Source organism: Curcuma longa, chromosome 1 (assembly GCF_044706935.1).
Source record: "Curcuma longa cultivar G26 ecotype Majalengka, Jawa Barat chromosome 1, ITB_CL_G26_1.1, whole genome shotgun sequence".
In the NCBI taxonomy this organism is placed as follows: domain Eukaryota; kingdom Viridiplantae; phylum Streptophyta; class Magnoliopsida; order Zingiberales; family Zingiberaceae; genus Curcuma; species Curcuma longa.
Genome location: NC_133861.1, coordinates 18108637 through 18131027, shown reverse-complemented (window position 1 = coordinate 18131027; position 22391 = coordinate 18108637). Strand labels below are relative to the sequence as shown.

Sequence of the window (22391 nt, the reverse complement as noted above, 5' to 3'; positions counted from 1 at the left end):
ATATATATATACACACACACATATATGCTTTCCCCTTTCGGCCAACTAGGAATAATACTATACACTTTGAAGAATCTTGTTCCTTAGCCACTATTTGTTTTTTCATTCCATCAAACACAGCCAAGTTAGTCATGCCATCATAAAGTTCATATCCAACGTGAACTTCCACTACGTGCCCCACTTCATCTTCATCTTCATCTCCATCCTAAACAAATTAAACACCGTCACTCTATAAATATAGGTCAGTTGACACACAGAGCCTTCGTCGATCGATTAGCACAAGCAATGTCTAGGATTCATCCCACAGTAGTTGGCAGGAGTAACATCGAAGAGGAGGAGGAGCAGCAGCTTCCAACTTCTACTGGTGCTTCGGTGTGGACAGTGTGGAAGAAGTCGAGCATGGCTTTTCATGGCACCGATGGCTTCTCCATTTACGATGGCAAGGGAAAGTTAGCCTTCCGAGTGGAGAATTACTCGAGGAAGCACAAGTGCTTTGCAGGGGAACTCCTGCTCATGGATGGAGCAGGAAAGGCCATCATGGCCTTGAAGCCTCAGGTACGTAATCTACCACTACATTTTTACCCGATCATAAATAGTCGGGGCAAATACGATTTGATCTGATGATATTGCAGATCTTGAGCATGCACGATCGGTGGAGCGGATTCAGGTTCGAAGACGGCGCGGAGACGAGCACCAAATCCCACGTTTTCTCCATGAGGAGAAGGTCCATCCTGCAGGGTTGCGACGAGGCAGAAGTGTTCATGGAAACGGCGAAGGGAGGACCGGCGGTGCCCGATTTCCGAACGGAAGGCTGTTTCAGAAGAAGAAACTGCAAGATCTTGAACGAGGATGGTCGCGAAGTGGCGAGGATGGGTCGGAAGAAGGCCAACAAGTCGATCACTTTGGGGGACGATGTGTTCAGCTTGGTCGTTCAGCCAAACACGGATGTTGAGCTTGTAATGGCGTTTCTAGTGATCATGGACCGGATATGCTAAAGATCAAAATTTTAAAGCGAACATAGAAATTGTTTCTTGTATACTCGATCAATGCTTTTGCAAGCTGAAAAATATTCCATCCTCATCTTCCAAATCTCTTTTTTTAATAACTGAACCTAATTTGCAAGGGCATACTTTTCAGATAAAACAGAGCATTTCTTGTTTCTAGGAGACTGATTAACAATATAAAAAAAAAACCAATTGAGTTACAGGACAAGGAAAACCAACCCGTGGCTTGTGCACTGTGTTTGACCAACATTACTGGATGAAGGATTTCAAACTGATCCAAATCTACGAAATGAAGATCCTCTTTGCCTCACCATCTTCAACCTTTGCCTTTGCAAACTGTGCTGGGCGTTCTAGTGTTGATTCATAACCACTATTCAAAAGCTAGCTTCTTGAAGAATTCATTGTTTGAAGAGAACTGATGAGTCAACAATCAAACTCACTACTAATTGTGCTCTGATAAAAAAAAGTTGAAGATTCATAGTTTAGCAACAACTGTTTATGATAAAGGAAAAGTATTATTTGTCTTTTCTTTGAAGAACTCACAGGTGCAAGTGTGATGTCGGATTGCACAGCCAAAATTCGGTGGAGTGGCTTTAACTACAATATGCATGACACTCACCGTCCACTCACAGTTACATGAATGGATATTTCTGAGATCTGAAGATGTTATTGCTGTTCCAGTGCCATATGAGCACTGGAAGTCAACCCTCTCCCCTCTCTTATGTGCGCTGACGTATATATCGACATTTATCTATACATAAAGGGTTAACCGTACCTAGTAGTACTGCTACATGACACAGCTTTCACTGAGGATTTTGTTGGCCGTAGTGGAATCTGCGTAGATTTTCAGTCGAGAAAAATGTCAACTCATCGTTCATGCATGCAGATTGTAGACTGTTCGACCGTACCTAGTAGTTGGACGCACTTTCGGAAGTGATAATATATCAAATAGTCGGCGATAACGGATAAGGCACGAGGTCCAATTGATTTAGGTTTGACTTGTTTGAAAAATATTCCAGGTGAAGTGCGCCATTGTCGATCTACACCATGCAAAACAGTGTCAACTTTACAAGTTCAGCTTTACGGTGATGCCTGCAAACCCATTACAATTTTCCAATGAACATCTCAAAAACAAAAACAAAAGACATCGCCTATCCTCTTGATTGCTTACTACCAAAGGACTGCATCTTCGAAACTAACTCTTTCTGCACAAAACAAAATACGCAAACTAAACAAACGCAATGCTTCGTTAATGTCGAGTTGGTCACTAGTTCCAAAGTTCAGGGCTGTAATCCCAATGCTCATAACGCAATTTAAGTCCCTCCGTGGTCCTTCATTCTCTCCCTGATCTCACTTGCTTCTTCCTCCTCTCCCAATTAATCCAAATTAATCAATGGGCAACTCCTTGGCGTGCCCCTGCTCCAAGTCCCCGAAGGAGTGCGTCTTGGTGATGCGCTCAGACGGCAGCCTCCTCAAGCTCAAGAAGGGCGTCACGGCCGACGAGGTCGCCGCCGTCCACGTCGGGCACAAGGTAGTCCGTTGCGGGCCGCGGCGGCCCGCCGTCGTCCCCGGGGCCGCTGAGCTCGACTCCAAGCGCCTCTATTTCTTGATGCCGGCCGACAGGGTGCTCTGCCAAGACACGTTCGACAAGTTCTGGAGCGCAGGGGAGAGCAAGCGGCTGCTGCCGGCGAGGAAGAAGGCAGAGGCATCGGCGACGAGCTCGGGGGAGGGGAAGGGAAAGGAACCGGTGGTGCCGGCAGGGCAATTTGAGGCGTCGGAGAAGAGATGGGTGCAGTGGAGACCGAAGTTGAAGATGATAGAGGAGATCGCTTCCCCGGCGTTGAGTGACTTCTCCAAAAGCAGATCGCCGGAGATTAAATGAGGAAGAACTAAAATTCCGTAAATTAAGATGGTCTAATTTCAACAGATATCTTCACGAAGGCCACAAGAGAATCACTGCTCATGTTGTTGTGTGGGCGGAGTGTTTTCCATCTTTATATTGTGAAAAAAAAAACAGAGGATTAACTCGAGGACAATATAATGTGTACATCAACAAAACCCAAACTATCTGTTAAACAAAATACAAATTAATTATATAGGATTAAAACTTTTGGTTATGCTTTTAATCATTTACATCTCTCACTAACGAAAGGAAATTTTTTTTCAAAAAAAGAACTATTCATAAGAGAATTTACATCTCTCACTAACGAAAGGAAGATTGACTGCTTCTAAAACTGAAAACACTGGGGTTTTATGTTCCAAACTCGAATAACTTTCTCTTCTCTTCTCTACTATTTACTTCGTTATGCTTGTTCTTTAAAAAACTTCAAGGCATTAATGTTCCTATTTCATGACAAAATTAATTGCATAAGTATCTGAATGGAACAACATTATGATATGAGATAGATCAATTCTAGCCTCAACTTTATAACTAACCCGACAGGGTGATTAAAAAAGCAATATCCATGTTGTCGACTTGATATGTCTAATTCAACGAGTTCACAATTAGGAGGAGGAGGGGAGCAACAAATACAGATTTGTTAAATTGAGAAATCTCAATCTACGATATATTTTTGTTTCGAGTTGATGGGAGTTGGTATGCCATACGGTTGGCATCATGCCATATTGTTATGGTCTTGGATTTGAACCTGGCTTTCAGTAAAATGGAGACTTGCTTCCATATAGATTTTTTTAAAAAAATTGAATAAGGGATTCGCAGAGATCGGTTTAATGAATGTTACATCTCTTCAGAAAAAAGGGAGAGAAGTGAATTGACAAGAAATTTTCAGTGCTGGGAATCTCAGGTTCTTAAGAGCTGCTTCAAACTCCAAGAGCTATCATCTTTGAATTCCTTCATGCATCATGTACTATATTAACTTGCTTCTGATTTGCTCATGTGAAAGTTTTTCTAGACTCTGTAATTTATTTCTAGCACATGAATGAACGGACACGTCTTCCTCTTTGATACAATATATATAAAGTTTAAAGCTTAAGCTATTAGGAAAGGCCAGATCTATGCTCGCCTATCTTCTTTTCTATGCTGACCAATAGCCTTTTTAGGCATTCCGATAGTTCGTCACATTGACGAGATGAGTCTGGTACACAGCAATCTTCTCCTTACAGAAATGTTTTTGCTTTTAGATGACCGAAAACAAAAAGGAGAGAGGATTTTCACTTAAAAGGAAGCTATTTACCTGAAATTCTAATTTTTGCAGCTGCCTTCGCGGTTTATTTATCTTTCACGTCCTCGATGTTTTGAAGGAGGAAAAAATGAGGGGGAGACCAGGTTATGAACACTTGGATGATCCATTGCGTATCTTGATTGAGGCACAGTTGCCAGCAATTATGATTGATGCAAGATTGAGACATGCAAACGAAGTTATAGAAGAGTTGCTGAGACCAGTGGTGAGTATTCACTTGGTATTACTCAAATCAGTTTCAGTATGTCACACAAATTTCAGAACTCGGCGTGTCTAGCGGTTCAGTTCTTGGTTGGTTACTATAAATATGGTAGAACTAGGTTATAACTTAACATTGCAATTAAATCGACAGGATGAATCGCAGGATTACTATAAGAAGCAACAACTTCAAGAATTAGCCATGTTGAATTCAGGTTCAAAGGATGATAGCCCACATCCAAGTGGCAGTGTTTCTCCATCTTACAATGGTCCGAAGCGAGCGAAAGCAGGATGGTAGAGAAATTGATAATATTCCTGGAGTAGTTCAATTCAACTCTTATCGGTAGAAAGCTTTCCTTGTAGAAATAGGCTTTTACAGAGGATATGGAAAACTCGGACATCTCGATCTCTTTTGCTGATATCAAATTTGTTTTTCAGGGATCATAAGATCCTGCTTTTGTAAGTCTAAATTGATTATTTCATTCATCTTTCTGTAGTTGCGAACCTAAACCACTGGTGAGTAGTTTTCGACTCTGTACTTGCAATGAGAAGCTCATACGATTTGCTCTGTGAAAAATCCATCTAAACTTCCCTAACATGGCCCTCCAATGCTCAGCGTGTAGAATTTAGATAGGGTTCAACATTGGTTCAGTCAACATAGATAACCAACGAAGTAAGCTAATTAGTGAATTAGGATTTCAAAGTTGGCTAGAAAACAGAGACTGGATAATATCCATTATCCAATGTCTAATAGCCAAGTGAAGTGAGGAGAGATTGTGAAAGTTCAGATATAAACATCATTGCAAACGAATGCATACAACCACCATGGACCATTGTTCTGGGAAGCTTGAAGAAGCTTTCCTTAATGGTTCTCCAGTAGGTTAATGGCACAGCAGTAGATAATTCCGCTGACATACAACATAATACACCTCCATACATAATTAACAATTGACCAAGTGCGGATACAACCTCCAGTCGATGCTGGTGCTAGCCCATTGCATACTTCTGGGTCCAGCTCCTTGCAGTGGCCTCGTATTTGGCTCTGTCAGTCTTGTACATATGCGCAATCTCTGGAACCAATGGATCATCTGGGTTTGGGTCTGTAAGCAGTGAGCAGATTGACAGCAGCACCTTCAAAAGACCAATAAGCTCGTTTGAGTTGATTGAAAAAAGTTTGAAAGAGACGCAAAAAGGGGAGAAAATAAACTTGAGATATGACAACTAAGCATTCGTACAAATTGAAGTATATTTCTTACTGATTCCTTAATACCAATAACTTCCCTTGACTTCACTGAAACGCCAAATTAGGCCATACAGCTATGCTCCAGTTACTCAGTCTGACTACGTCATCACTCTCTAGGAATTATGCATGAGTAAACAAAATAATAATGATAATGCAAAGAAAGGTAACCTTTGAAATAGTCAATGCCGGACTCCATTGTTCCTTTAAAATGTCAAGGCAGATGCTTCCATTGCTATTGATGTTTGGATGAAAAACTTTAGTCCTGAAAGCAACCTGAAAAATATGACATGTTGGATAAAACAATTTAACATTTTCAGCAATAATTTCAATCAATTAGAGGCCACGCCAGGAAGACAATATCTGGAGTATGTTATGCACACTGAAAGCAAAAGCATATTATAAACCTAAACTTTTCTGCAGCAGTAGTTAGATTCAGTCATAGTATTTTGCTGGTCCTCAAAATGGTAGAGAAGTGATCTTAGTGCAGTAAGAGAATGAACTTTATGCTAACTGCCTTTTGTAAAAACAATTTAGTGTTTAGTAACTTAAATCTCAAAATGTTTTTCAAAGTAATTTTACAATGTGTTTGATAACTAGAATAAAATATATAATTTCATGCTGTGTTAGATAACCTAAATCTCCAAACAAAGCAATTTTAAAATTTATAGTACTCGATAACAGCATACTTAGAAAGCACTTTTCGTTTTAAATAAAACAACAATGATATAATACATAATTAGAATAAAAATGTATTATAAACTAAAAATGAAAATAATTTAGATTTCATTTTTTGAGTTTTTCGTTATTATGAAGTATAATATTTAATTTTTTGTTTCTATTTTAAAATCTACATATCTTTGTGATTGAACTATATTTTAATATATAAACAAACACCAGTACTTAATAAACATATTATTATTCATTTATTATTTATATTAATTTTAAATAGATTCAGTCTTAGTATTTATATCATAGTATTTTTTACGACCTCGGAAAGAAAGAATTCTCTCACCAGTTAGGAAGCTTTGAGTAAAAGCACTACTTTAAGTTTCCAGAACAACTTAATTTCCAAAATGATTTGGACAAAGTATCTTAAAATAACACTCCAAAACCAGCCTTATATGCAAATGATGATGCTTCATGCTGGATAAAACATGAAAAAGTCATTTGTATATGTTTCGCCTAAATTTTGCAAGATTGATTGCAAATAGAAAAATGCTTTGAAGAGTGCATTAATATAGCACATTGAAAAAGAAAACATATCAGAATTGCATAAAAAGCAACTTGATACCTTCGGAGGTTTGAATGGATAATCTGGAGGGAAGTGTATGGTAACTAGAAACACTCCCCCAGCATAGGGACTGTCAGGTGGACCCATTATTGTTGCTTGCCAATGAAACATATCTTCAGCCACTGGACCTGTAAAATGCAAACACATTTTAAATTAGCTACCACATCAATAACCACCCTTATGAATTCTAATACAAGGTTAAGTTGTGAAAGATATCATCAAGGCATGCTCAAGGAGTTGCACCCAGTTGCAAATGCTAATCTTTTATATTATTTGAAAAATAATAAGGTTGATTATGATTCAGGACTACAAAGGTATTGCAGTTGCAGATAGTAGAAGCATTTTTCAGTTTAATACTATTGGTACAAAAGAGAGGAAGAAACTTTACACTCTTTAGTCCCACATTGATAAGTGAGACTTCTAAAGTAAGCATAAATATCAAGAGCTCTTCCACCTAAGTATTTTTGCCACTACCAACATCCCACAGGGTATGCTTCCTTGAAAGGATAAGTTAAAGTATGGATTAAGAGTGCGAGACAAGTTGTTAAATACCACTTAGATGAGAGAACAGACCTATTAACTTTTTAGGCCCAATTACTAGCCTAAAATGCCTAAGAGCAAATTAATAGTAGCCAAGTCATCTAAGTTTATATAGCTCCCCTATCAGCTAATGACTAAATGCTTTAGCTCAATTTAACTGCATCCAACTTATCTTATAAAAGCCTTCTATCAGCTCACAATTCACCATGTAGAACGAAATTAATGAGTTAAATTAGTAGAAGAATTAATATTCTATCTCTTATTTTAAAAAAATATAAAGAGGAAAGGCCAGTATTTAAAGAGATAAATTTAAGCATACACAACTCATGCATCAAATTTTTTTTTAAAAAAAAACTAATTAATATTTGCTGATATAAAAAGGTGATCCATCTTCTTCATTGACATCCATTCAAGGAGACAACTCAACGGATACTTTCTTGTCAACCCTTGCCTCTATCTTTTCTATGTATCCATCCTAATTTACCATCTCTTTGTGCAACAAGGTCTGAAGCTACCTATTTTCTTTTTAACTTTCCTTTTACTGTTATAGTCATTCCAAGAACAGCCTCGTATACATTCACATAAGTATTTTGTTTGTATAATGCACAGGGTGGGTAGTTGGTGCAGTATCATATATCCTTAATCCATGCGCCAAACAAATTAACTACCTTATAATCCATTTCAAGATGAATTTATTATCATCTTTATCAAAAATTAGTCTAGGTTGACAATCGCATCAGGAATTGCTACATGCCAACCGTCTATTATAAGCCTACCTCACCTAATTTACTTCTAAACCAAGGCAAAAGGAAGGGGAAAGAGGGTATGATGAACGTTACAAGCAAGAAAATACAAATCAAGAAGGGCTACGGAGAATGGATCAACCAGATGAAGATCTAAAACCAAATTCCATAAATAACACAAGAAAAACCCCAAGAGAAAGATCATCAGCAACAAGGGTACCTGCGCTGCAAGATGTGGGAGGATCCTTCTGCAGATCCTTGAGCTCCTTGAGGATCCGCTTGGACGCCATCACCGAAGACCTAATCCTGATACCGAACAAAACTAAGATTGCTCAGAGAGAACCACACAACAAACAAGAGGTGGGAAGAAGCAAACGATTCAAAAGAAAATAAACCAATCAATCGGTTGATGCAAGAAGAGATCTATCTAAAGAAGAAGAACGGGAGAATGTGTCCTTGAATTCCGCCGCACGCTACCTTGTCGCGAGGGATTCTTGGATTCCTCCTCTTTATTTTCGCGGCTGGGCAAATGGAAGAAGCGAAAATAAATAAATTAATAAATAGATAAATGACGGCATTTTATAATGATGGAGGAACGGCGATGATTTTAACGGGTCAAGAATTAGCGGATCGGATCCCATACCCACTATCACGTCACTTACCAAAGCCGGTTCAAATTGGACGGCGGAAAGATGCACAGGCCTTCTGGGATTCGTATCGGTTGATCTGGTACGCTATTGGCCTTTTAAGAATCACGATTGAAAAGGTAAAGACACGGGATCTAATATTGGTCTGACTTGCCTATATGTATCGCCATCCTCCACGTCGAGCATCACCTCGGTTCTCGTCTCTCTTCCTCGTTTTTTGGTCAATCGGGGAACAACAAACGATCAAGTCGTATTCTCTGTTGGATCTACACGAAAATGAACGACCCGGATGTCTCCAAGCAGATCCAGCAGATGGTGCGGTTCATCAGGCAGGAGGCGGAGGAGAAGGCCAACGAGATCTCTGTCTCTACAGAGGAGGTGCTTGCTTCTTTCACAATGATCATGTTGTTTTAGTATCTGTAAGATCTTTCATTTTGTAATGTATCCAATGCCAATTTTTTTTCTTTTTGATTCTAAAGGGTTATGGATCGCTTGTGTGTGTGGAAAAGGGCATTCGGCTTGCTTGATGCTATGTGTGCGTGCAGCACATGCGCGCACATTGCTCATTCAAAGAGGTGTTATAGATCTGTTGCGTGATCTAGGAAGAAGATTAACACACACACACACACACATTGCTAATTCAGAGAGGTGTTAATAGGTCTGTTGCATGCTCTAGGAAGAAGATTAACACACACACACACATTGCTAATTCAAAGAGGTGTAAATAAATCTGTTGTTGCATGATCCATGAAGAAGATTAACGTGTCGTCTAAATGACATCATGCAGAAGACCATTGATGCAGCAATGAACAAGAAAGACGAGTGGGGAGGGGATCACCTTTTCAAATATCCTGTTTGGTTGGGAACCATGAGCCTACTGGCCCATTAACCAGGATCCTAGCTTAAGCATTGCTCAACAACATTGAAAGTTTGGTAATCCAGCACCTTCTGAAGTCATTATAGCTCAAAAGCATTCAAAATGGCCTCGAGACACCGTCAAATTCTTTATATGAGTTTGAGCCCAAAACATGGAATTGGTTCACATTTGCAAAGCTACAACGCAAACTGTAGTGACAAATGCATCCCCGATCCATCTTCCTGAAATGAAATCACCTTGGAGAGTGCTTGTCACTCCAGTTGCAGGACACTTTCACAAGCAACTTGAGGACCTAATGCATGCAAGAAAATTGGTCTGAAGTCTGGTAATGCAAGCTCCTTGGAGTTATACAGATGTACGAGTAGTTGGGATGGGGTAATGTGCATCGGCAATTGTAGAATTCAACAAAAATTTGAAAGATGTTGGCTTAAGGAAGGTCCAATTATATTGGTTGATTTCATGTCTCAACCTTTCCCAGCTCAGGCTTTTAACGGGATCCCATCTGTTTAATTAGTTCTTTGATCTCAGTGGCAATGAACCACGCTTCTAGGAAGTCGGGATGACTTCCTGGAATAGCATTTGCCAACTGATGGGAGAGCGCGTTGAGCTTCTAACTCTGTAGATTATCTGCCAGAGAGAGTGCCATTGGGCATATCCAAGTTAGCAATCCAGTTCTTTCCCTGTGTCCTTATGGCAACTGCATGGAATAATCATTACTTTTTCTTCACAACTTGTGCCCATTTAGTTTTCACCCTTGGATTTCCGTAGATACCTCCTTCAAGGAGGATGTTGTCAAGTTGCTTAGAACTTTCAAAACTCATACAGGTGAACACTCAGTACTTTCAGCTTCTGTATGAGAGTTCTACAAGCATTTAGGTTGTGATCTCATTGGCCTTTGTTCCAGAACCAATGTACAGCATAGGACATAGCTTGAGTATTTCAGCTATTAGTTTTTGAGCAGAAAGTTTAAGGTGGAAAAAGAGTTGCATGAGTAGCAAGAAGCACCCATATTAGCCTGTCAAGTAAACAGTAAGAGTCATCAGATAATTCAATTTCAGGCTCAAATTTTTGAGAATTGCATTCTAATAGGTAATCACTTCATCTATCAAGTCAAAAACTTTGGTAGGATAAAATAACGTCATAGTTTAATTCCTTTCTTTTGGTCAAGAGAGTACACTCCTTTTTTCCTTTCATCATGAGATTGTGTATAGAAAAGTGCTTATTTTGTTTGTATCCAATTTCATGGCATTCTTGTATGGCTGCACTAATTGTCCAATTTTATCCAATTGCCTGTTTTCTTTGTGAAATATTTTCCCTTTGTTGAACTATTTTTTCTATACTCTTTTGGGTGTTATAGGAATTCAACATTCAAAAGTTGCAGCTTCTTGAGGCGGATAAGAGGAAAATCAAGCAAGAATATGAACGCAAGCAGAAACAAGTTGAGATTCGTAAGAAAATGTAATGTGCCTAACCTCTTTTTTATGCAATCTTTCTTCGTCAGTCCATCTCATGGGTTCTCACTGTGAGCAACCTTGTTTAATTTCTACACTTGTTAATTAGATATTGGGCTTACAAAAATCAACGATGGACCTTTTGTGTTACATTTTTCTGAAATATATCGGCATTTGAAATAAAATAGTAAACAACTAGAAGTTATACATTGAAATTACATGGTTTGTACAACAATTACTTGTGATCATGCGGTGGCCTTGTAGTTGTATATTGTTGCTTTGCCCATTCATCTGATTCACTCTCATTTGATATTGTTAAATATTTTTCTTTACAGTGAGTACTCTATGCAGCTGAATGCTTCTCGTATTAAAGTTCTTCAAGCGCAAGATGACATAGTCAGCTCCATGAAAGAATCTGCTGCAGTAGAGCTCCTGCTTGTGAGCAACACCCGTATGACTTATGGAAAACTCCTTAAAGACCTCATTGTCCAGGTTATTAGTGTTTAGATGCTTCCGTTGTACCCAGTCTCAGTCAACCATGTCTATTTTTAGAACATATAGTCTAGATGTTATATGGTATTCACAACAATATCTTCATAAATAATGGTTGCATTGTCTAAAACAATATCGGTACTACTGAAACACATGCCCACTAAAGAAACATTTTTGTTGCTTACTGGTCATACTTATGCTCAGCACGAATTTTATGTTGGTTTCTTTGTATTTGTTTATTCATTTTTTCCCCTTCTATTGGAACAAAAATCTGACCATTTTTTGCCCTTCAGAGCTTGCAAAGACTCAAAGAACCAGCTGTTCTGTTGCGCTGTCGCAAAGATGATGTTGAACTTGTGGAATCTGTTTTGAACTTGGCAAAGAAAGAATATGCAGACAAGGCTAATGTTCCACCTCCTAATATAGTCGTAGACAAGAACACTTTCTTGCCACCTTCGCCTAGTCATGAAAATGATCATGACTCCTATTGGTAATTACTCTCCCACCAATTCAAGTTTCTTTGAAATGAAATCTTGGAACTGTTTCACACCGTTTTAGGATTGGTATCAACCTTCTTCTACATGGAAATTATGTTCTATTATTCTTTTAATATTGTGTTGATGTAACTTGATCTGGATGAATCTGAATGCTTGGTCCACTCTTTTGTTTATACTATCTCACAACATTGCATAGGATACAGTATTGAATAGCTAAGGATCATCCTCAGATGGATTATATGTGATGTACTGTGTAGGTCAAAGCTCCTAAAAAAATATGCAATAAAAGTGGTTAATTGTACTATTTTCTGTGTATCAATTTCCGAAATGACTCGCCTTCTCTCATAAGATAGACAAGACTCGTTGTTAATTGAGATCATAGCAATACTTACTTATGAGATGTGAAGGTGATCAATTTGTACCAGCAGTAAATCTTTGATAACCGACATTAACAGCATACTTTTACATACTGAAACTCTTTAAGACCTCTCAATTTTCTTTTTGAATAATTTTCTGTCTAGCATATCCTCTAGAGTTATGTCCTAGTCTTCTGAAATTGTGAGTTGGGTCATAACTGTGAGTTCAAGTCACTTCACTTTTTGGTTGGATGGTACATGCAAGCTTATATCAAAAGCCTCAATTTTCCATGTCAAAGTTGTTTAATTTGCAGGTATCGAAGTACACTATCCGTGAAAGAATTAGAAGTTATAGTTTGATGGTTCAACTTTACTTCATGCCCTTCTTACCACACTTCTTTTTCTTTCTTTGATGGGCTTATATTTTCATATTTTTGTTACTTTCAAAAACATTTATGTATTCTGAAAATCTATATATCACAATTTAGTGTCCATACCTGTTTATTTAATATTTGAATGACAAGTTTCCAACTTATCTTATTTTGTGGTTCAGCTCTGGAGGAGTTGTCCTGGCTTCTAGAGATGGTAAAATTGTCTGTGAGAATACACTTGATGCAAGACTTGATGTTGCCTTTCGGAAGAAACTCCCAGAGGTACTCACAGTTTGGACTGTAGACCTTTAATTTTTTAATAAAACAAATTATGTTCATACTTTGGATAGACCTATAAGCTTAGATGTAGACCTATAAGTGAACAGATTGTTCATCACATAAGTAGGTATCTATTTCACTTGCAGACATGTGATGCTATGAAGTTGTCTTGCTAGGTTTGGCAATCATATTCGCTTATTTCATAGAATATATTGGCTGCTAATATAACTACAACTTTGGTAAGGTCTAAATCAGATACTAGTTGATGTCACAATTTTAAAAAAAATGTAGTCACCTCAATAACATGCTCTCCAATTTCACATGCATACATACAATGATATGAAGTTGGCCTGAATTTCATATCTTATTGATTTCATAGAATATATTGGTTGCTAATATAACTAGATAGTGTGGTAAGTTCTATATCAGACACTAGTTAATGTCACAATGTTGAAAAATTATACTGTCACCTCAGATACTATTACCACATAGATGGATCCAATTTGCTTAAGTTCACCGAAGGAATAACTTTAAATCTTTTGCAGATTCGGAAGCATCTGTTCAGCCAAGTTGTTGCCTAATCAACTGACTCATTTTGGTTATTGTGAATTGTGAATGCTTATTCCAGTGAATTTGTTTTCAGTTTCTAAGAACTATACACAGCTAGATTAACTTGCAGTACGTTTTTATATAATAATATGCTGGCTCCAATATTTTGATCGATGTGCTTAAATTGACTGTCTTCTAGTTGATAAACATGCTATGGTTCTACGTTTGACATACAAAGAGCATCCAAGTATTGTTTGACCAAAATAAAGCATGATTGCAAAGAAAATAAAATAAAAAGGTCATGACAAGCATTACGAATATTTTAACTTTAGGAAGAACGATATATATTTCTTTTGAATTTCAAATCTTTGACCATTTGTTAAAAAAATGCCAACTTGTCAAATTTTCACATCTCTTTAGACAGAAGGCGACAAGAGAGTGAATCACGTTCAGCGTGCAATTACATGCCGAGAACTTTGAACAAAGAACGCGACAAAACTAGTAAAATGACCCCAAACTTTCTGCCCTAGCCAGGCGACGCGATGTTTGGCATTCACGAACCCGGCAAGAAGCCAATAGTTTGCACTTTCGAATCCAACAACGAAACATGATTCTAAATGTCTTAAATGATAATTAACAAGTACAAGCAACCAAGCGATCGACAATAACGTTTGCATTAATTCACGTATTTATTACTCTACCGGAAGTGCGCCTCAATTCGTGTAGTTCTTGATGGCGGCGTGGGTCTCGGCGGCCTTGGCGGCGGGCGTTGGCTCCGCGGCCGGCGAGGGCGGCACCGGCGTCCCGAGAAGCTCCTTGGGGAGGTCGGCGATGCCCTTGAGGTAGAAGGTGTAGAAGAGTTTGAAGGGGAACACGATCTGCTGCAGCTTGACCTGCCCGGAGGCACCCTCAAAGACGCCGGAGCCGCCCGTCACCGCCAGGTATGTCTCCTCGTAGGTCAGGTACGCCCCTTGAACCGAGATGTGCCCGTAGTCTCCGAAGTAGAAGCTGAAGATGGCCTCGTACCTGTCGCCGTTCCTCTCCGGGACGTGTTGGATCAGAACGCAGATCCCCGCCGTGATCCCCAACCGCTTCTCCAGGTTCCCCGAGTACAACTATTTTTCATCATCGAAAAATAAGAAAACGATCGTCTTTGAGGCATTTCCTCGTTAACATTAAAGACGAGATTCAATTAATATTTGAAGCAAGTGGATTGATCGACGAGATCCGGAGTCAAAACTGGAGCTTGAGCTTACCTTGTTGCTGAAGGGTACGAGATCGCCGAGGCTGTTGACTTGCTTCTCGCTCAGGCGGAGGTAGGCGGGGCTCCCGCGATCACGCTCGTTGAACTCGTACACGTACAGCTCCTGCACCCAAGCTGCCGAGATCTTTCCCAAGTCAACGACCGGCCGTCGATCTTAGAAGAAACAGGGATCAGAAAAGGGGAGAGAAAAATGGATCTTACTTTGCTTGGAATCAGAGGGTGGTTTTTTCGCAGAGAAGAAGCAGATGGGGCTGATGCTTCTGCTTCCAATTAGAAGGGTAGATCGGCTATTTCTGCGGCTCGAAATCTGAAATTTGGGGGATTTGATTCCGGTGATGGAGGAGTTTGCGGCGAGGAAGATTGACGAGGATTTACTATGTTGCTGTGTTTCTGGCGATGCAGGGAGATGGAAGGAAGGGGATGCGAAAGGGGACGAGGAGGAGGTCGCCATGGCAAGGAACGAGGGAGCAGGGGTAGGTGGAACACTGGAAGAGGAAGAGGAAAAGCTGGCAGTGGATTGAATGGTAGTAGTGGGTTGTACCACTCGAGCGTAATTATTGTGCACTGCAAAGCAGACACATGTTGCCAACACATGTTCTTCACTCGCCATTGTAAACACATGTTCTTCGCTCGCCCTAACCCAACGCCCAACGATCTCCCTACTCAATTATACCCAAATTATATGGAATTAAATACCTACAAAAATAAGGTGTTTGTGCTGCATATTAAAACATAGTAGAATATGTTATATTGTTATAGACTTTATAATAAATTTGTGATATATTAGATTAATTTTTTATAAATTAAAATTTTTAGTATTTTTATTATTAAATTTATATACGAGAACATAAATATATTAAAGATATATTTAAAATTATATTAATTTTGATTTAAATTAATTTTGAAATCTTTATATCTATCAATTCGATTAGGAAGACTTTAAATTTACTTACGCTCGGTTCAATAAAAAAACCGTTTTGTTGTTTAAGCCCCTGTGGATCCATCCATGATCCATCCAATCGAACAGATGAACATTGGACTAGATTTGTTATGATCTGCATGTTCGATTTTGTAATTATACGCCCTTGTAGATCCGTCCACGCCGTCGTCCCGCTTCCGTGGATTACTGAAGTAAAGATTAAAGACAAACAATGACAGTGCATGAGGGCTCCAATCGGCAAGAACCGGCCGGAATGGACCTTCCACGCATGCACGCCAACCCGATCCGTGGATTTCTCCATCAAATGGCTGTGATTGGAGTCCTACAGATGAGATAGCCGCAAAGAAATACGTGGCCATCAGCATTACTGCTGTTCAATCACAATCATTGCTCCCCTTTGGTTTCCATTTAGGAACGCTCGTTTTTAATTGCCGAATTACTATCCAGTTCGAACTCTGCAGTAGATAAAACGTGTCCTCGGAACATGGTGCCATAGTTGGACATCTGAATTGTCACTCAGACATCTGCAGTTCAATTTCTAACTACGGTGTATTTGTAGGAATTTTCCTCTAAATGGAGATCACAAATAAAGGATGCTGGACATCTGGGTTGGCCGCTGCGTGCGCTTCCTGATTTATCCTGGTGGCCCGTGGGAAACTTCCGTAGGACCGGGCCGATCACCCCCAAGAATTGAGTCATCGCGACTGACTGAGATTATCATTTTTTTTCAGTAAATAAAACGTATTTATTTTAAACAGGAACGATGCTTATATATATATAATATAGGATAAAAATCCGAAGAGTATATTTTATAACTGTTATATATATTATAATAATTATAAAATTATATTTTAATAATTATAATTTAAATATTAGATGAGTAGATTGAATTCACGTTATACCATATAAGATTTAATATGTATTATAATATAAGGAGGTTATTTTAACTCTCTATGAATTCACATTATACCATATAAGATTTAATGTGTATTATATGAATTCTTATAGAATAGAGTATCTTTTGATTAAAAAAATGTTCATCTTATTTAAAAAAATAAGGAGGTTCTTTTAACTCTCTATGATATATGCAAGGCAAAAGGAAAGGGGCGGCAACAATGTTGAGTCTGCTTCATGCGTTTCATGCTCCCTGCCAACCCAAATACAACCGTATGATATGTGAAACAATTCCAACAAGAAGGTTGCATGTCTTTGTCGCCGCTGCTCATCATTTAGTACTCATGCGTCTAATTCAATCTCATAAAAAATTAATTTAAATTTGAATAATCATTTTAAATATTTATTTTATTTTAAATTTAATTTAATGCGCTGCAGAAAACTTCAATACTAATTATGAGGGAGACGATTTAATTACTTTTTACGAGCCGCTACGTGTTATCAAATCCATTCATTTTTACTCGTACGGATTCAATCATGCTACGACAGCACACTCAGACTTCTCAATTCAAGACAATTTAACGATCACACTTCGGATATTTTATTTACTCTATGTCTGCTTCTCCGTACGGATTCGGACAACAAGATCCTTTGTTTCCTACTTAATGAATGAAGATTAACTGCAGTTAATATCGGAAATAACCAGTCACTATCAAATTGGTCGGACTATATGAATTTAAATTTAAGATTTTCAAATTCAGATGGGTTCGAATTAAGATTTTTTATAATATTTTTTTATCTAATTAATCAATTCGATCCGAATTAACACTCCTAGCACAACCTGATTGATCACCACTCAATTCTATCTGCATTGCTAGCAGCCGCCAACATGGATTGCTAGATGCCCGCCGTCAGATCCCCGTGTTCCAGAGCAGATGTAACATGGCCACGTCACCATTCTGGCCTTAGCTCGAAATATATATACTAAAGTTAAAACAAAAAATGAAATATTATTTGTGCATGCCTGCATTAACTTGACGCTTTCTCTAGATTGCTATGCTACGCCTGTATTCACACGGAGTTTTATCCATTTTTATCAGAGTTTATCGACGAACATAATGGCAAGTTCCAAATGGGTGCGATTGGACACGGAAACAATCGAAAGCAGGGCGCCTGCATCTCCTCATAGACAGTAACGACTAACAAGCCTCTCCCTCAGGACTCGAGTCAAACAAAAGCCACCCCGACAAATTTGTGTTGTACGACGTCGCAACTATGACGCGACTGCTACTGCTCTGTTTACAACAACTGTTAACGTCGTCTTCAAGGGTGAAGGAACGAACGGAAGGGGCCGGGCCAGTGTGGTTTTATCCAAGCTCACTCACAACCACGCACCACCACTTCCCACGTCTGTCTTCATGGAGCTCCGCCCGGCCTCCGTCGACGGCAGCGAGGACAATGGCCCCTTCTTCGACCTGGAGTTTGCCTCCGCTTTGGTCGAGGAGGAAGGTCTTCGATGGAGAGATGAACACAAAAGAAATGCGGGGACCGCGACACAGCTCGCCTTTTCCAACGCTTGTAGTCTCCGTCGTGATCTAGCACTCTCCTTCTCTACCTCCGAAGGCCTCTGCTTTAAGGGACATCTTGTCAGCGTCGACGCCTCTAGATCATCATCGAAGCCCCAAGTTCCTGCATTTCTCCTAAAACTCAGCGCATTTAAGCTGTGGTTTCACCGGCGGTCGAAGTCGGCCTCGCTGGAGACCAACCCCGGAGGCTCCCCTCGGTCCCCGTCGGTGTTCCCGGAACAGAGCAATTTGTTGTTCAAGTTCAAGGTGGAGGATGTGCCGCCGCGGACGTCGCTATTGGCAAGGGACAACAGCTGGAGGAGCTCCAGCAGGAGATCCGCCGCCGCCTCACCGACGGGGTCAAACGAGAAGAAACTGCCAAGCGACATGCTCCAAAGGTATCTGAGCAAAATTAAGCCGCTTTATATGAGGATTTCGAAGCAGTACGGCGAGAAGCTCCGGCAATTCACTGTGGCTCCGAGCTCCATCGGCGGAAATGCAAAGGTGCGACCCGGAGCCGGCGAGAGTGGGGGCGACCAGACTAAACATCAGTCATCCTTTGCGTCTAATCGCTTGTGGAAGAGCCGGTCGACGTCGGCCACGGCGTCCGTCCGCTCTCCGCTGGCGACAGCTCGAAGACGGGACGACTCGTTTATCGAGCAGCAAGACGGGATCCAAAGCGCCATTGCCCACTGCAAGCGTTCTTTTAACAGAGGCAACGAAGAGCTCGCTGCCGAGTGTGCCTCGGCGCTTGGTTTTACGACCGTTTCGCGCTCAGATTCAACTCGGCGTGCAGGCTAGCACCCTGCCGCTGCTGACGCGGTCGACGAGCGATCCCGGCGACGGGAGGTCGGCAGAAGTAACGAAGAAGGTGTACTCTTCGTCCGTTTGCATGCATTTTATCATGGCGGGCGCGGATCGAGATCAAGCTCCGGTTTTGCAGAGCACTTGCAGATTTGTCTTGGATGGAGTTAAAAACAGGTCTCAAAGCTCCTTTAGCTTTTGCAAAAGCTGTCGTCCAGATCTATTTGTGTTCAGCGACAAAAAATGACGAGTGGTATTTGTACTCCCTCCCGATCCACCAATTGATGCTTGTTATCAATTTCTCTTTAGTTCAACTGCACTGCTCTGCTATGTGTCTGCAAGTTCATTCGCTGCTAAAGTTGATAAACAGTTTGGTCAGTTGAAGAAGCGAATCCGATGCTCGTCTTGTGCGTCGCTCTCGTTTGATTGCACTCGCGCGTGATACTCACGTCCAGTACTTGTCGGTCTTTGTCGTAGGAATAGATTGTCTTTTTCCTATAATTTTTTTTACTAATTGATGTGGCATAGCGTGAGAGGGCTTGACAAAAAGATCAGGAGGTAAGTCAACAGTCAACAGTCAAGCTGCCTTTGACTAGCCCAACTACAGTAACATGCATCCAATCCAATCTCTATCACTCAATCCAACTTCAGCTTTACTCAGCCAGTTCAACCACTTGACCTTGCCCTCGGCTGGCTCGATCGCTCATACACAACCTCAATCATCCCAGCCCCTTGGTATCAGCTCGAGCATTCGGTCCTGATCTCTCAGCCCTAGCAAACCTAGATACCCTACCCGACTCTGGCTTAGGCTCGATTCCTGCCTTAGGCTCGGCCCCTCTCGATCACCAGTTGGCCACGCTCCCAGCTGGCCCAATCTTATTTGGCCTTACACAGTCTCGGTTAGCCTGACCCCTATTGCTCTTGACCGTCCGACCTTTTTGGTCTCTGAGCTCCGCTCAACCTCGTTCTCGACCATCCCGACCTCAATGCGCTCGACCGCTCGATCTTGCTCTCAGCCACCCTGCCCTCAACTATCTCGGCTTTGACTATCAGAAGAGGATAAGAGCTTGCACATGCACAAAACCAGTCAAAAGGATCAGAGCAGGTCCTAAGTTGTCACACTTGGTCCCATCCTTCCATGTATGTACCTACAGTCGAAATATGACAATAATCAGCCCTGTCAAGACGTAAGGTGGTTAAAAATTGATAGACTTGGTCCCCCAGATGTTCAACAGTTCACAAAATCTATCTCTTCAGATACAACACTAGCCTATCTCAACTCAGCCAAAATGTTCTCTCGGATTAGTATATAAGCTCCCGCACAGGTATAAAAGAGGGGCTCTCTAAGCTCTATCTACTTTATATACTTCTTGCTCTTCTTCTTCACCACCATCTCCTTTGTTGACTTGAGTGTCGGATTGGTCTGTCGAGAATCTTCGGCATCCAGTAAATCCGCTCATTCAGTTTCTTTTCACAGGTCCTTGAACCTATGGGATTGACAATGATTCAGATGGCATAATCTTGACAGATGGTTTAACTATCCATGATATTTGGCCAGAACACTGATCTGAGATTTTAATCTTTTATCAAGGAGTTGTTCAATTTTTTATCATCGTAATATAATATTGACAAGTAGAGATGCAATCTTATAAGAATATGAAGTTTTCAAATCGAATCCTGATTTTAAAAAATAGATTTTGCAAAATTTTCAAATATTATATGGTTTCATACGGTATAAGCAGAGTTTCTGATGTCTAAAATATGGTCAATTTTACTATCCCGATGGCCCAAAAGACAACAAATCAGGATCGAATTAAGTGAAATCATGTTTCTTTTATGAAGATGTGTAAAATAATATTAAAAACAGGAAATGCAACTAATATAGAATTAAATAATTGTTATTTTTGACATCCTTGATTAACAAAAGGATTATGATAAAATCATGAAGGAGAATATCGCCCAGATAGTGTCACATTCGTCAACCTTACTTTGACTTGAATTCCTCAAGGTCTCTAGTTGTCAATTCCTGCATTGCCAGTTGCGACGAACCCCCTTCACGCCTCGCTTCAGCCGCCCTTTCCTTTATCGCCACCGCCCGCTCCCTCAATTCCCTCCCTCCCTCCGACTCCATCACCCACCTTAACGTCGTCTCCACCTCCTCCGCTGTCACCATCTCTCTGTCGTACCCCTCCATCGCCACCGCCAACTTCATCTGATCCACCAGAAACACCTTGTTCAATCGCTGCTCCGCGTACAGCGGCCACGCCACCATCGCCACCCCGGCGGTGATCGCCTCCAGCACCGAGTTCCACCCGCAGTGCGTCACGAAAACCCCCACGGCAGCATGATTCAGCACTTCCACCTGCGGCGCCCACGAATTCACCACAATCCCCCTCTGCTTGGTCCGCTCCAAGAATCCTTCCGGCAGCAAATCATCCAAGTCCGGCTCCGACGTCGGCTGCATCACTCCCTTTATACTAGGCGGAGCCCGGATTACCCACAGGAAACGCTGGCCGCTCCTTTCCAAGCCAGTGGCAATCTGCTTCAGTTGATCCACCGAGAACCGCTTCTTTGCAGCAGGTCGTTTCTTTGCGCTTCGGCAGGGAAGTCGGCAGGGGATTCTTAGACTTCGCTAGGGTTGGAGCCTTGGGGGAAGACGGGGATGGGGGAAGACGGAGCGACGGGAAAAAAAAGCAATGTCGCGAGGGTTTTGTTAAAAGAAAAAAAAAAGCAATAGCCCGGGTAAAAGTTAATTAATAATTAACCTCCTCCAAAATTATTACCCGGGCTTAAAAAATTAATTATTAATTTAAAAATAAATTTTACCCGGGCTATTTATTGATTCATATTATTATTTTTTTTAAAACTTAATTAAAAATTAACTTTTCTTGAAAAATGTTACCCGAGCTACAGCCCGGGTAACATTGAACCTGCCTCCGCCCTTGATACTCCCCCAGGATACAATGAAACCTCTATGAATTTCTTGTCTAACAAGAATAAGAAATTCTCACACTGTTGAACCCTTCAAGAACTATTTCTTTAAAACTCACACAATACACTAGGTAGAAGATGAGTTTATTGTCTTATAGGGGGTGTTTGGTTTTAAGTTGTATTTTTTCAACGGAAAGTTGGGGTTGAAAATATATAAATGTATAGTTGGGGTTGAGAAAAGGTTGAGAAAATGTA

At 40.5% G+C, this 22391-nt stretch overlaps 5 protein-coding genes and 1 pseudogene across 6 annotated transcripts in view; 3 read left to right on the top strand and 3 right to left on the bottom strand.

Moving 5' to 3' along the window:
- Window positions 1-285: 285 nt before the first annotated feature.
- Window positions 286-1011, top strand: LOC141813551 (protein LURP-one-related 5-like). Its single transcript, XM_074701516.1, has 2 exons — window positions 286-555; window positions 633-1011. Exons 1-2 carry the CDS (start codon window positions 286-288, stop codon window positions 993-995), a joined length of 633 nt encoding a protein of 210 aa, XP_074557617.1. The 3' UTR covers window positions 996-1011.
- Window positions 1012-5176: 4165 nt separating this feature from the next.
- On the bottom strand, window positions 5177-8781 carry LOC141830871 (ubiquitin-conjugating enzyme E2 28). 2 transcript variants are annotated; one of them, XM_074718317.1, is made up of 5 exons: window positions 8697-8781; window positions 8440-8525; window positions 6937-7064; window positions 5814-5918; window positions 5177-5533 (listed from the first exon to the last, which is right to left on the bottom strand). In XM_074718317.1, the coding sequence occupies exons 2-5, from the start codon at window positions 8507-8509 to the stop codon at window positions 5390-5392; spliced, it is 447 nt and encodes a 148-aa protein (XP_074574418.1). In that variant the 5' UTR covers window positions 8510-8525; window positions 8697-8781; the 3' UTR covers window positions 5177-5389. The 2 variants fall into 2 exon arrangements, with proteins under 2 accessions (XP_074574418.1, XP_074574427.1); XM_074718326.1 differs by having other exon boundaries at window positions 8615-8704.
- A 361-nt stretch (window positions 8782-9142) lies between these two features.
- LOC141846054 (V-type proton ATPase subunit E-like) lies at window positions 9143-13770 on the top strand. Its single transcript, XM_074734045.1, has 6 exons — window positions 9143-9244; window positions 11101-11201; window positions 11530-11686; window positions 11980-12176; window positions 13093-13192; window positions 13735-13770. Exons 1-6 carry the CDS (start codon window positions 9143-9145, stop codon window positions 13768-13770), a joined length of 693 nt encoding a protein of 230 aa, XP_074590146.1.
- Window positions 13771-14256: 486 nt separating this feature from the next.
- LOC141821112 (allene oxide cyclase, chloroplastic-like) lies at window positions 14257-15586 on the bottom strand. Its single transcript, XM_074708487.1, has 3 exons — window positions 15204-15586; window positions 14995-15116; window positions 14257-14853 (listed from the first exon to the last, which is right to left on the bottom strand). The coding sequence occupies exons 1-3, from the start codon at window positions 15451-15453 to the stop codon at window positions 14452-14454; spliced, it is 774 nt and encodes a 257-aa protein (XP_074564588.1). The 5' UTR covers window positions 15454-15586; the 3' UTR covers window positions 14257-14451.
- Window positions 15587-18254: 2668 nt separating this feature from the next.
- LOC141825297 (putative membrane-associated kinase regulator 2) lies at window positions 18255-19647 on the top strand (annotated as a pseudogene).
- A 1542-nt stretch (window positions 19648-21189) lies between these two features.
- The window catches only part of LOC141825289 (anthocyanidin 5,3-O-glucosyltransferase-like), a 34351-nt gene continuing 33149 nt past the window's right edge, over window positions 21190-22391 (bottom strand). The window contains exon 3 of the mRNA XM_074712679.1: window positions 21190-21663. Coding sequence (XP_074568780.1) covers window positions 21190-21663 — 474 coding nt within the window. The remainder of the gene's footprint in view (window positions 21664-22391) is intronic.